A 12,718-nucleotide genomic window follows, 5' to 3' on the forward strand; every position below is an offset into this window, starting at 1 on the left:
GTGAAAAATCTTCTTTCTTGTTTTTTCTACTTTCATGCTTTTGTAATTACCGGGGCCCATTGATTTCTGGTTTATGTGTGAAATAATTAAAACTGCAAATCAGAAATGCCAAGGATTCCATTGGTGCAGATCAATGGTTAAAGTCAATAGGAAGAGGTGCTTCCTTGCGTTTCTTACCAAGTGATATTTCCACAATTTCTTAGCTTTAGTTACTTGCCTCATCACCCGCTGCTGAAATGAAATCCTTCTTAAAGGAACCATTTATCTAAATTATGACAGAAATTTCCATGTATGGTGAACTGATCCTTTAACATTCACCGTTCTATGTATTTAAATAATCTACCTGTCCTGTCATGACCAAATAGGATCACTTTGGATGACTTTAGCTCTTTAAAATAATCTAAATTTGCTGAATCATATCCTCATGTCATTTACTCTGATTTATTCTAATCTAGAGTTACTGATCTCTGTTTTGGTTAGCATTATCCTGGTACCATTTTAAATCACTACGCCATCTGTATCTTTTTGCTTATACAGCATGTAGCAATACTTCTAACAATGGCGTTGCAACTCACGTGTTTGGCTGCAAGCAGTTTTGCTAAACTACTACATTTAGTAAAAGAAAAAATAAGTCTAATATTTTTCTTTAATATTAAATTAATTCATTAGAGACAAAGTTATGATTAAAATATATGTATAATAAGTGAGCACAAACTGGATTCCTGGAGTCATGTATATCCATAACCGATGTAAAATGGTTGAGTACAAGATGTACAAAAAGTACAAGACAATATTCAAAAGCATTATTTGATCAAGCATCAAGCAAAGGGCAGCGTCTGGAACATCCCTTTCAATCTAAACACTGTGCAACCACTACAAAGCCAGAACCAATGTTACCCATAATCCAAAGAGTCCTTATCTGATTATGAATGCGGGGCAAAGAGGATTTAGGATGAGGCACCTAAATGTTAGCCTATGCTGATGAGGTTTCTGTGGAAAGTATTATGTAACTAGACTATAGCAGTTTAGAAGAGGGTGTCTTTGCTTAGTAAATGACAGCTGAACCGGAGGGCAGGGGCGGCGTTTGCGTATGGCAGTTGCCATACCCTAGCATTCAGACAAAACAGTGGAAACAAAGTGTGCATAATGATGCTCAGTAAAGTACTTTGTTTACCTTGCTGTGTCGAAACTGAACGGAGTTTAATTTATATGGACTGAGCCGAGTGGAATGAGTTTGACTTGAGGAAGGATCAGCGTGGAAGTCAAGGCTGCAGCTAAAACGCGTAATGGAGTTTAATTAATTAGGAATTACTCAAGTGGAATGGATTTGACTGACGGCGCTATGAAAAGTAACTGACATATCTGGCTTTTTTTTAACAGTCACATAATCTCGTCTGCCCAAGCTAGATGTATAAATATTGCAAGATGAATCATATTTGTTACGTGAATAATTCAAAACTATACTCCCTGTGCCGGTGTTGCGCAGTCGCAGTTTATTGCACTAATTATGCGCACAGCTTTTGGATTAGCTGTGTTTTGATTTGAACTTGTCACCTCTGTGCATGTTCATGCATTCTTTAAGTTTTGTGGATTCTTGTACACATCTTGTTTAGATATGATGTGGTATAATTTATGGTTCCGTTACTTGAATGTCATTGGTGTATGGCCAGAGGAAATTTTGTCATACCCTAGGTTTTGGTGAAATGCCGTCACTGCCAGAGGGGTCCTCTAAATTGAGAACTGCGCAGCATTAGAAGTTATACACGAAGATGATCTTTGAACAGCTAGTGAGTCGTAAATAGACACATAACACAGAATGAAGTGTGAAAGGGGCTTATCCCCCCATTTATTCACAAATTTCTAAGATATCCACCACATGTACCATGGCTGACACACACTTATCTGCCTTTCTACAAAGACTACCGGGCAAATGTTACATCAATTAATATTCACAAGCCAAACTAATAGGATTTTTAATATGCATCCTCCCACCAACATTTTAGATCATCTCGATATCCCTTACCTGTATTTTGTCTAGTAATGACAAAAGTGATAACTCTGATGAAACAAAATAAATATATCAAAACTCAAACAATAAGGGCTTTTACAGAAGTAGGAAAAAGTGTGGAGAATAATGTACTGCAGAAGTTCTGGATTTCTTAGAACAAACCACATTTCACATGGATGAAAGGTGTAATTATGAACGCTGCATCCACCAGCTGTTCCCACCACTAGCATTACTGAAGAACAACACTGAGTCTTTCCAAAGCACTCTTGAAAACAGTCCAGTCACTTGCTCACGCACAGTAAACAACCAGAACTCGGACAACTGCACGTGTCCACTGAAGCAGAATGAGTGGAGCTGTATGGACAGGCTCTTCATGAAAATGCATAAAACAGCACAATATCCAATTAATTGCCTGACAGTTTTCAATGTAAAATATGTCGATTTCATTACAAAAATTCACAATTAATACAATTTGGTAGAATGTTTATAACATAAATCACAACCCTCTGAACATTGAACCTGAACCAAAACGTAACAAACAAACAAAAAGTACAGTACACAAATACAAAATTACAGACCACAAAATATGGTCTCAAAAAAATTAATTTACCTTAAAATTAAATGAATTTAACATCAATTAAAATAGTGAAACTTAAAGGGACAGTTCATCCAAAAATGAAAATTCTGTTAACATTTTTTCATCCTTATGTCATACACTGAGAAAAAAAGACTTTTCAAGGTACAATAGCCGTCAATGGGCTTGTAACCTTAAGCGTTCCATTTTGTTTCTCTCCAGGTACAAAACATAAACTGTTGCACCTTTTTGGGTACATAATAGTACACTAAGGACCTGTGTACCTTCAAAGGTACCTTAAATTATTTAGTTCCTCTTGGAACAAAATTGGACCTTCACAGTACCTTTTTTTACGACGTAAGATATTTTGAAAAATGTGTCTTTGGTTTAGTGTCAATACAATGGAAGTCTAAATGTTCTTAATGTTTTTCTGAGGCGAGACTTTAATTTTTGATAAGACGTGGGTGAAAGCTGTAGGCAGATGCCTGAGCGAGTGGGCGCTCGCTGTCTGAATTCAATTTCTGCATTTAGGTGAGATGTTGTCAGGCTGAATGTCAGTGTCATTATTATATCGTTATTTTCTTAACTTGTTACTAAATAAAAAGTCTTTCACCTCAGAAAAACAAACTATCATGTGACTGGCCTGTCAGACGTTATACATTGCTGTACTACAGTGCATGGCTCAAACCAACAATTTTATTAAAAAACTAGTTTGGGAATGCTATTTATTGCCTTAATCTTAATTTATAGGCTGTTAATTCATCAGTATTAGTTATATAAGTCAAAAAAATGTTGTTAGTATTTTAGTATTAGTCACTTGTTTTTATAAACAAACTACATACAGTATGACATCATATATCCTAAAAAGTGGGTCGTGGGTCGGGGCTTGATAACCATGGGAAATGTGGGTCCCACGGCCAAAGCAGTTGAGAACCACTGATCTAGCCAATCTCTTTTCCAGACACACACACACAAAGCAGCACATCGCTTGCATTTAGAGCAGTGTTTACTTCATTTCTGCATAATTTAAGTTGTGTGAGGTACAGTAAGATGTGTGCATTCAGCAGGTCCACCTAATCTAAATCCATCCACACTCCATCATTACAAGATTTTCTCACTTTGTCTACAGTTGAGACAGTGGCAAATAAACTGTTGCTGACATTAACTGGGCCTGGGCTCTCTTTTAAATCAAGCCCGTTCATTTAAACCCACCCTAAATCAGCCTGTGAGTTCAAGCTCCAGTGTGCTGGGAGATTTGTGGCATATTTTAGCCCTATAATTCTGTTTGAAACGTAGACATAAATACAAGGCAAAGGCGCGTTAGACCAACATGTAAAAACGACACTTCTAGCATGAATACTCAAGGTCATTGTCTTAACTTTGAATGAGAGAAACAATTCTGCAGCAGTCACTTACCAATAGAGCACAGCTGTAAATCTGTGATAGCAAAGACAGACTGTCATTGCAATGTATGCAGGACAATCGGATGAAATTATAAATTACAAACCTATAAAATGCAGCATGAGCCTCACTGAAGTATTTCTGTTTATTTAGAGAAAACAAGGGTTCAGTTTGGGTGTGAATACATATGATTTCATTAGTGTTTATACAGCTGCGGGGGAAAAATAAGAGACCATTTCAAATTTTTTTATTTAATCAGCATTTCTAGATGTATTGCGGAGATTCCATGAATTTAGTTTCAACCAAAGAGAACAGACATTTGTACATCTCTAACACCTACTTGAACCTAAAAATCGTATATTTATGTTCAGCTACAAACATGACATTTTAAAAACACGTCTTGGCAGAATATGAGAAGGACCCTGTGAAATTATTCAGTGACGCGTTTGCTAACAGCACCTGATACCATGCATCTGGTAGGAATGTAATCACCTCTTAACACACTCTAGGTCTATTTACATTTTGTAAAACAACGTTTAACTCTGACCGTTGCAGGATGGAAGACACGTGCATGTTCCCAATGGCAATCCATGTGCTTTAGCACCTGGAGGAAAATTCCGCAGATGTGCACAAACATACGCTTTAATACATGATGCATGACTACATTTAAATTCATGCAAGGCCTCCTCCACATCAGATGAGCCACGTGTCAATACTTCAGTCGTCTCCTTGATTTATTCATTGCTTCTACAATCCTATATCATAAATAATATCCAAATAATGGAATCTTTATGAAGATGAATCCCTTTTACTTAGCTCAATGCGTCTTGATGTGTTTTTAGAAGTCTTTCTCTGGTTTGTCCTGTGAAGGACTTCCAAAAGCTTTCGTCCTTTGGTACAATTCCCTTAGTGGGTAAAAGCGCCGTACCCTCACCTACGGCTAGAGTTGTATTAGCAGGCTGCCTATTTATAGGTGTAGCCGAGGTGCAACGCTCCCAAGTCTCTCTCTCCTCTACGAATGTTACCTCTGTAAGCCATTACCATGACACAACATCCAGATGTGTGTGTGCTTGTTTGGCTGAATGTGTGTGAAATGACCATTACATTTATTATTCATGGTAAATGCTTGAAGAGAAATCATTTAGAGTGATGCATTCAGGGGCACCACTTAGACTACCACATCTCTCTCTCTCTCTCACACACACACACACACACACATGCAAACCCATATATTCTAGCAGTCCGTCACTTTCTCAAAATGCATGCTGCAGTGGTCTCAACCTTTAAAGGAACCCCAAAACAATGCGTCAATCATTTAATCCCCTTTCCATTTTTAACCTGCGTCTCCTGCAAAGGAAGTGTGCTAAATGAGTGCCCGATGCTGTAATGTTTGGACACATTAGTGGAGATTCCTCTGAGGAGATGTAACGATATCTCTGCATGCATGCTTGGAACGGTATCACAGTGGTAGGAGAGCGATTTGATGTACAGTACAGTAATGCTTCTTTACTGGCCAGTGGAAGACCAGACACATTTCTAATAAGGTTTGCATACTCTTCTCTTTCCACTCTCACACAAAAATGAAAGTATCTGTCAGTATTTATTTACCCTTGTGTACCCAAATGCTGTTATATTTTCTGTGGAACATAAAAGGCTGCTTTTGAAGAATACCGTGTCTACGCCGTTCCATATGAATAAAAAAACACAAAACAGTATCACAATATCACAAGACTATATTTACTGATAGTTTCTCCCTCCAGGGACCTGTTGACTTCTGAGACCTGATCATTGGAAGAGTGTGAACTCAGATCAATCACATTCTCAACCTGAGAACTCACAATTTGTAAACAAATCATTTTGAATGGTAAACTGAACAAAGAAATTATTCATATTATTATGAAAATGATAAATATCTAATTAAAGGTCCAGTGTATGAAATTTAGCGGCATCTAGTGGTAAGGTTGCATATTGCAACCAAAGGATCTATGCACACCTCCCTTCTCCCTTCTTCCACAAGAGAAAGTGCCCTTTTATTCTGGGGTGTTCTTTTTATAAATGAATATATGTGTGTGCGCACGTATGTATTTCAGTTTGCGCGCAGCTTTCCCTGTCAAACAAATAAAAAATATCAGGTCAGGTCGGGAAATGTTGAGAGTTCCGATGCCTTTCTCCCATCCGCGTCTCCACGCAGGCATGCAGCTGCGCATAGCGCGCAGCACAGCTGTGTAGCAACACATTGTTTGGCACACCAGGCAGAGAGCCGCAGAAGTGAAGCCCTCCCTCCTATCCAGAAGCGTTTGTCTTAGTGTGGAGGTGAGCGGTGATGAACAGACTAGCTACCTGTGCCTCGAATTCAAAGCTAATTATCCAAAAGACAAAACGCAAATATTGTTTTGCTAACATCCATCACTTATGAGCTAGCTAAAGTTTAGCTAAGGCAGTATATCATTGGCATAAGTTACATGCTAACTTAATGGAGAAATGACAGCTGAATACAGTAAAATGAATCGCCTCATTGATATGCAAATCAGGCGTTAAGTAATTAAAATGTGCTAACTTGTATACATTTGTCAGGCATTGCAGATGAATAGGATAAACAAAATAACTAAAACATATCACCAGTTATTAGTTAATATGACTTACATCCAGAGTCTTTTTCCTTGAAATGTTATGTTTAAATATGCAGATAGCTTGTTTTGGTTCATTTAGAAGAAATCTGCAAAAGCAAACAGACGAGGGTATAGTAGGCTTAAAACAAACACATTAATGTGTATTTTGGAAATGTCCTTTCCATTAGAGCAAAAAGAAGACATGAAAGCAAAATAGACCAACATCTCAAATTTGAACAGTACATTAAGGCCCGGTTTCACACACATGGCTTAGCCTAAACCAGGACTATGCCTTAGTTAATTTAGGCTATTTAAGTCGCTTTTGTTAAAATGCCTTAAAAAAAATATTACTGGTGTGCATCTTGAGACAAAACAATGACACTGACATATTTTTATATATGTCAGGGCAGGTTACTTTACAGCTCAAAATTCATTTTAGTCTGGGACTAGTCTTAAGCCTCGTCTGTGAAACCGGGGCTAAGTGTCCTGCCTTAAACAATAACATGATAAGTTTGATGTCAGACTCCTTATCTAATAACTATCCATTTTATATGTTGTGTATGCTGATAGATCTAAACATCCCTCCCTCAAATGTGAAACAAAGTTCTTGTCACCATCAGTGCGCGGGTCAGTAATTATAGTAATTATAATTATGTAATTATAACAACAACAACAATAATAATATTAATAATTAGTTAAGCTGCTGTATTTTTGTATATTGTCAATCAGTTTTTACAGTGCGTTTACATTTTTTTTTGCAGGTTTTTGTCCTGTAAAATAACAAATTAGCGCCAACTGCCTTTTTCAGTTTAGTGTGAAGGTCATTGTTGGTGTCCCAATAACACCAAAATAATTAAAACAGTTTATTGGCATGTGCAAAATAAATCAATTATTAGTGAAAATATGTCTTTTTCCTTTGTGCAGTCATTTATATATACTTGAAACTTTAGCATATAAAACATGCACATTGTGGCTTAGTTTCCTTTGTTCTTGTGATAAAATTAGTGAATTCTAAGGAAGACAATGGTCTCTATATGAACTGATTATGACATTGTTGAAAAATGAAACAACACGAAACAATCGGGTGAGCGTGAGTGATTTAAAAAATAGTTGTTTTAATATATTTAAAATTTTGTTTAGAAAAAACTAAACAAATATGAGAAGTGCCCTTTTTTCCACTTGAGCCCCTGCCCCTCAAAATGTCTGTGCACGTCACTGCACAGGACTAAGATGTTGTCCCGTTTTCACTTCTTTGACGAAGGAGATTTGTCCATTTAGGGCTACTGTAGAAACAACATGGCGAATTCCATGTAAGGGGACCCGCGGTGAACGTAGATAGAAATAGCTCATTCTAAGATCATACATACATAACGCTTCATTATGTAAAGTCATTATACACCTCTGTAGACACAGTTATGTATATTATATTGCATTTCTCTCAATAGATCCTTGAAATGAAAAAACAGACATCGCTACTTCACTCATAATGCCTCACACCAAGCTATTATATGCTCATTGAAAATTTGGAATATAAGCAACTACAGTATTTCAAGCACTTAATACTTTTCTGGCATTTTGGAACTCAACAGCAACCAGCCTCTTATTCCCTTTCATTATGTGGAAAAGAGTGGACAGAATATTTTTCATTTTGCATCCTGCTGGAGGAACGGCATGAGAGTGAGTAAATAATGACAGATTTTTCATTTATGGGCGAACTGTTCCTTTAAATCGCTGGCTCAGCACCCCACACGTATTTTAATTTGAGGGATTTCCTGCGAATATAAAAAAGCTTCCCTCATTCCGACTGCTTGAAGTGCTAAAGAGCAATGCAGATTAAAATCTCAGTGGAAGCAGTCGGTCGTACGGCGCAGTTTGGCACACGTACAGTACAAACAAAACAATTTGAGCATGTTATTGCCTCTCTTTGTGCCTTTGCATGCTATTTACAAAGACTTAACAGAACCTGACAAACACAAATGACACTCCCCTCAGTTGCCTGTGAGGTAAATCAAGGCATTACCACAGCGTTCACAGACCACATGAGTGGCTCAGCCCTTATAATCCACACCAAGTGCAGGAAACAACCCATGCCTTTTGTATTACCACAATCCTCCTGCCCTTTCCATCAGGAGCCTGTATCATAAATTAAGTGGGCGGAGGCAGGCTGAAATCGAATAAGCCATGATTCCCATATAGGTGGAGGAAAAGTCCAACAAAACAGATGATGCGGTACAAAACGTATGGCGGCACAGGGCGTTTAACGCAGTTACGCTGACAACCGTATTCTCGCTTTACTATTCACATGGCCTCGTGCCGTTGTCGTGCTTTGAGAGCATGCTTTTACGATACACTATCACAGACGTGAAATACAATCTTTCCCCACTCTGAACTCTATCCTGGATGCTCCTCGTAAACGATCAGTGATTGAATTTCATCAGCGTCCACCCCACCCGCCCCAGCACGCTGAACCGAGGCTACGCAGGGCATGAAACCATTTCCGCACTGTGAACAAAGACAATGAACGGTCAAATGCGTGTAATAGGATAGATGTGTGCATTGTGCAAGATGAATCATTTCAGAAAGAACACGGTGTTTATGACATTCAAATTATATAAGCAAAAACTCATCAATGCAATGCAATGACTATGGAAAGTAACTGTGGAAATCATGGACACGGTGTTAGAAATATTCAAGTTTGTGTGGCATACGCACTCGCTGTGACTCAGTGAGCAGGGCTGCTCTTTCACACATTGCTCTCGACAGAACTGCCAACGGGTGCCAGCTGCTCGTGATCCATGTCGGCCAAACAAGGCCTTCCAGCACAACTCAAACACCTCTCCGGCTTCTTGAAAACTTCAGCAACAATATTATATTAATATGAAAATATCAAAGCCCTCCCAAGACAACACAAAGCACAGAGAAATCAGGCACCAAAGTTTAACGGCATGTTTTGATTCACATCAAAGTTTTTTTTACCCAAGACTCATAGTCAGTACAGTGACCCCTGTGACCTCTTGTATATTTTTTTAAATGTAGCTTTCATTAAAGGGACAGTTCACCCAAAAATGAAAATTCTGTTTCCTCACCCTCTTGTCATTTCAAACCTGCGTGCAGAACACAAAAGAAGAGGTTTTGAAGAATGTTGGTAACTGAACAGCGACGGTACCCATTGACTTGCATTGGCTTTAAGTCCGTACAATAAAAGTCAATGGGTACCTCTGTTGTTCGGTTACCAACATTCTTCAAGATATCTTCATTTGTGTTCTGCAGAAGAGTCAAACAGGTTTCAAATGACAAGAGGGGAAGTAAATGATGACAGAATTTTCATTTTCGGGTGAACTGTCCCTTTAATAAGTTTAACAAACATTATTGCCTTCTATCATCTAACAGGTCTACAGTGTATCATATGTACAATTGTATTTTTCATGTACATCCTATGTTTTATATATGGTTGAAAACCTCCTGACTTAGGCAAAAAAAGGAAAGCTGTGTTGCTGTATGAAAATGGCTATTGGAAATCTACCGTACCAAACGTCACTGAATGCCACAACACCTTACCTTAGCAGCAACTGAGGAACCTGGCTTCTCCAAGAGGTCCCAAAGTTTCTTCCTCTTGTCTGAGCAGCAGGTGTTATCAAATTCCCCTTCCCCTTCTCTATCTCTTAAAGTCTCTGCTTCTCTTCTGAGCTCCTCGTTCATCTGCTCCTTCTTCTGGTGGTATCGCGCCTGGCAGCACGACTCCAAGTAGATCTCATCGATGCCCCAGTAATCGAGCTCTTGGCCAAATGACAGCGCGCACATTTCCTCCATCATGTGCAGCTTTCCAGTTCTGTAAAAATTCAAGATCGACGTGAACGCGCCAGGGTGTCTGTCGAAGAAGTACTCGTTCTCGTTTAGACAGTAGTCGTCGCAGACTTCCATCAGCGACTCGTGTGTGTTACAGTCTCTGAGCTTGCCTAATCTGGTTCTGGGGAGTCTATCCAAGGTCCGCCATAGGACCTCATGGTTGAGACCCCCGACGTTAAGGCGGACCCTTCTGGACCGAGCCTTGGTCCGGATGATCTCGATAGGCTCCGGAGGAAGCGTCGTGGATCTACCCCCAGGTTTCGGGACCCCCAGACCGGCCTTCTCTGCCATTATGCACAAGAAGACAGGTGGCGCTTACCAGGAAGAGGTGAAAGAAAACCAGAACGGAATCGTAAAATGATGATTATGTTGGGTCCTCCTTAGACGAGTCCCTCCATGGCTGCAAATAAAAAAACGACAGAAGACTGGAATATTGGTGTAATGATGTCAAAACATTATTCTGACAACATACTAAGTCAGACACCTGCTGTTTTCACATGAAGGGAAATTAGATTTTTACTATAATACTATAACTGCAAAACATTACAGCTCAGGTAACGTCCTTCCTTTGAGATTCATTAGGAATACATCACATAGCAAGTGTTTAGCTAAGTACTTCTGGAACACAATGAAATGGCAGCGTTTAATTGGATTTACAAGTCACCAACCTGGGGACAACGAAATCAAATCAAGAACAAACTTAAGCTTTTGTATACTCGACCTTAGTTTAATCTAGTGGAATAATGTCACGTCTTGTTTAAACCAAAGGGAATAAGTAATTAACACAAGCATCATCTCCTTGCCACATTCAATATTCATTATGGGCGATCTATTTAAGGTTAAGTTCAGGAGTCTAATGTACAGTAAGCCGATATGATGAGCAGATAAAAAGGATGTTGGAGAACATGCAATTTTCCTTTTAAAGTATATTTCTTCCTAAAAGCATAAAATAACATTGCTTTATTTCCAGCTGCACAGGGGATAATGCGTACTTAATGCAACGCCTTGTATTTTTTTGCACAATTTAAACTGAACACGTTTCATTCAATTAATGTAATTCATATGAATAGCACTGCATGTATTTTACTGACAGTACAGTCAGTGCGCAAAGACGCAACAGTTAGTCACACATCCGAACAGCACAAGTCTCTCTCCCTCCAACACATATTTTACCCAATCCCATCATTTTATTTTCATTTAGAAGGTAATGCACCAAGGCAATAAAGTATAAAACGTATAGTTTACAACTTCTCGCTGTATTCCTTTTATAACAACAGCTGTCAACAGCATTAAAACTCTTCTTTTCGTTGCAATAACGCGTTCGCCAGACCTTTAACTTTACCACCGCGCCACTAAAACGACAAAGCTTCACTTCACCTCAGCTGTTCCACTCAAACAAGTGACGTCCAGTTATCACGACTTGTCATAACAATGTTTTGACACGACGCAACAAACTATTTCTTACCTTCCTGATGCAAACCACCTTTTGCATATACAAACCGCTCAGTGCGCAAACGGGAGAAAAGACGGCTGCGGGTTTCTTCGCGCCCGGCGTTTAAGATTCCCAGCTCGTAACGGAAGCTTTCATTATTACTGGACACATTTTCCACTCTTCCACATTTTGTCAAACACGAGAAAAGGCGAGATCATCACACAGAACACCGGGGAAATTTCTGCAACTGAAAGAGCTCCTCGCGGCTGCTTAAGAGCTACCCCATCGATGGCTTGATATGGTGAGACTGAATGTCTGCAGATGTCGGACGCGTAAACGCGGAGGGTGCGCGCACTGTGTGTGAAGCGCACTGCAGAGTGACACTGTGCGGGCGTGTGTACGCGCGTGTGTGTATATGGATCGGCTGAAGCATGAGCTGCATCACAGCCTAGAGGTGAAACCTAATTGGATTGGTCTGTACATCAGCAAGGGCACCATCAGATCAAGTAAGGTCTCTTTCCCCCCCTCTCTCTCTCTCTCTCTCTCTCTCTCTCTCTCTCTCTCTCTCTCTCTCAAGAGTTTAGTGGTCCAGCACAAGTGTACAAGAGTGAGAAATTCTGGCTTAAAAATATCCTTATATTATACACTCCCAAGTATGTTTCATACATTTATGAGTATATGCACGACTTGGAAAACTTATGGATACATAAATTTCACTTTAACATGTGAAATGCATTGCCCAATTAAATCCCAACGTCATAAAAATCTAGAATAACATCACAGTCTAAAGTTCATGTTCCATGTGCATGTAAATCAGCAGTCTGTGGTTTCTGTAGCTCAAGTGTCTG

General features: G+C 39.2%; 1 protein-coding gene across 1 annotated transcript in view; it reads right to left on the bottom strand.

Annotated features, from left to right (window-relative positions):
- Positions 1–12,370, bottom strand: part of kcnb2b (potassium voltage-gated channel subfamily B member 2b) — an 85,034-nt gene extending 72,664 nt beyond the window's left edge. The window contains exons 1-2 of the mRNA XM_057323203.1: positions 11,904–12,370; positions 10,151–10,838 (exon numbers count right to left, since the gene is read on the bottom strand). Coding sequence (XP_057179186.1) covers positions 10,151–10,729 — 579 coding nt within the window. The 5' untranslated portion in view covers positions 10,730–10,838; positions 11,904–12,370. The remainder of the gene's footprint in view (positions 1–10,150; positions 10,839–11,903) is intronic.
- Between the last annotated feature and the right edge of the window lie 348 nt (positions 12,371–12,718).

Source organism: Triplophysa rosa, linkage group LG23 (assembly GCF_024868665.1).
Source record: "Triplophysa rosa linkage group LG23, Trosa_1v2, whole genome shotgun sequence".
Taxonomy (NCBI): domain Eukaryota; kingdom Metazoa; phylum Chordata; class Actinopteri; order Cypriniformes; family Nemacheilidae; genus Triplophysa; species Triplophysa rosa.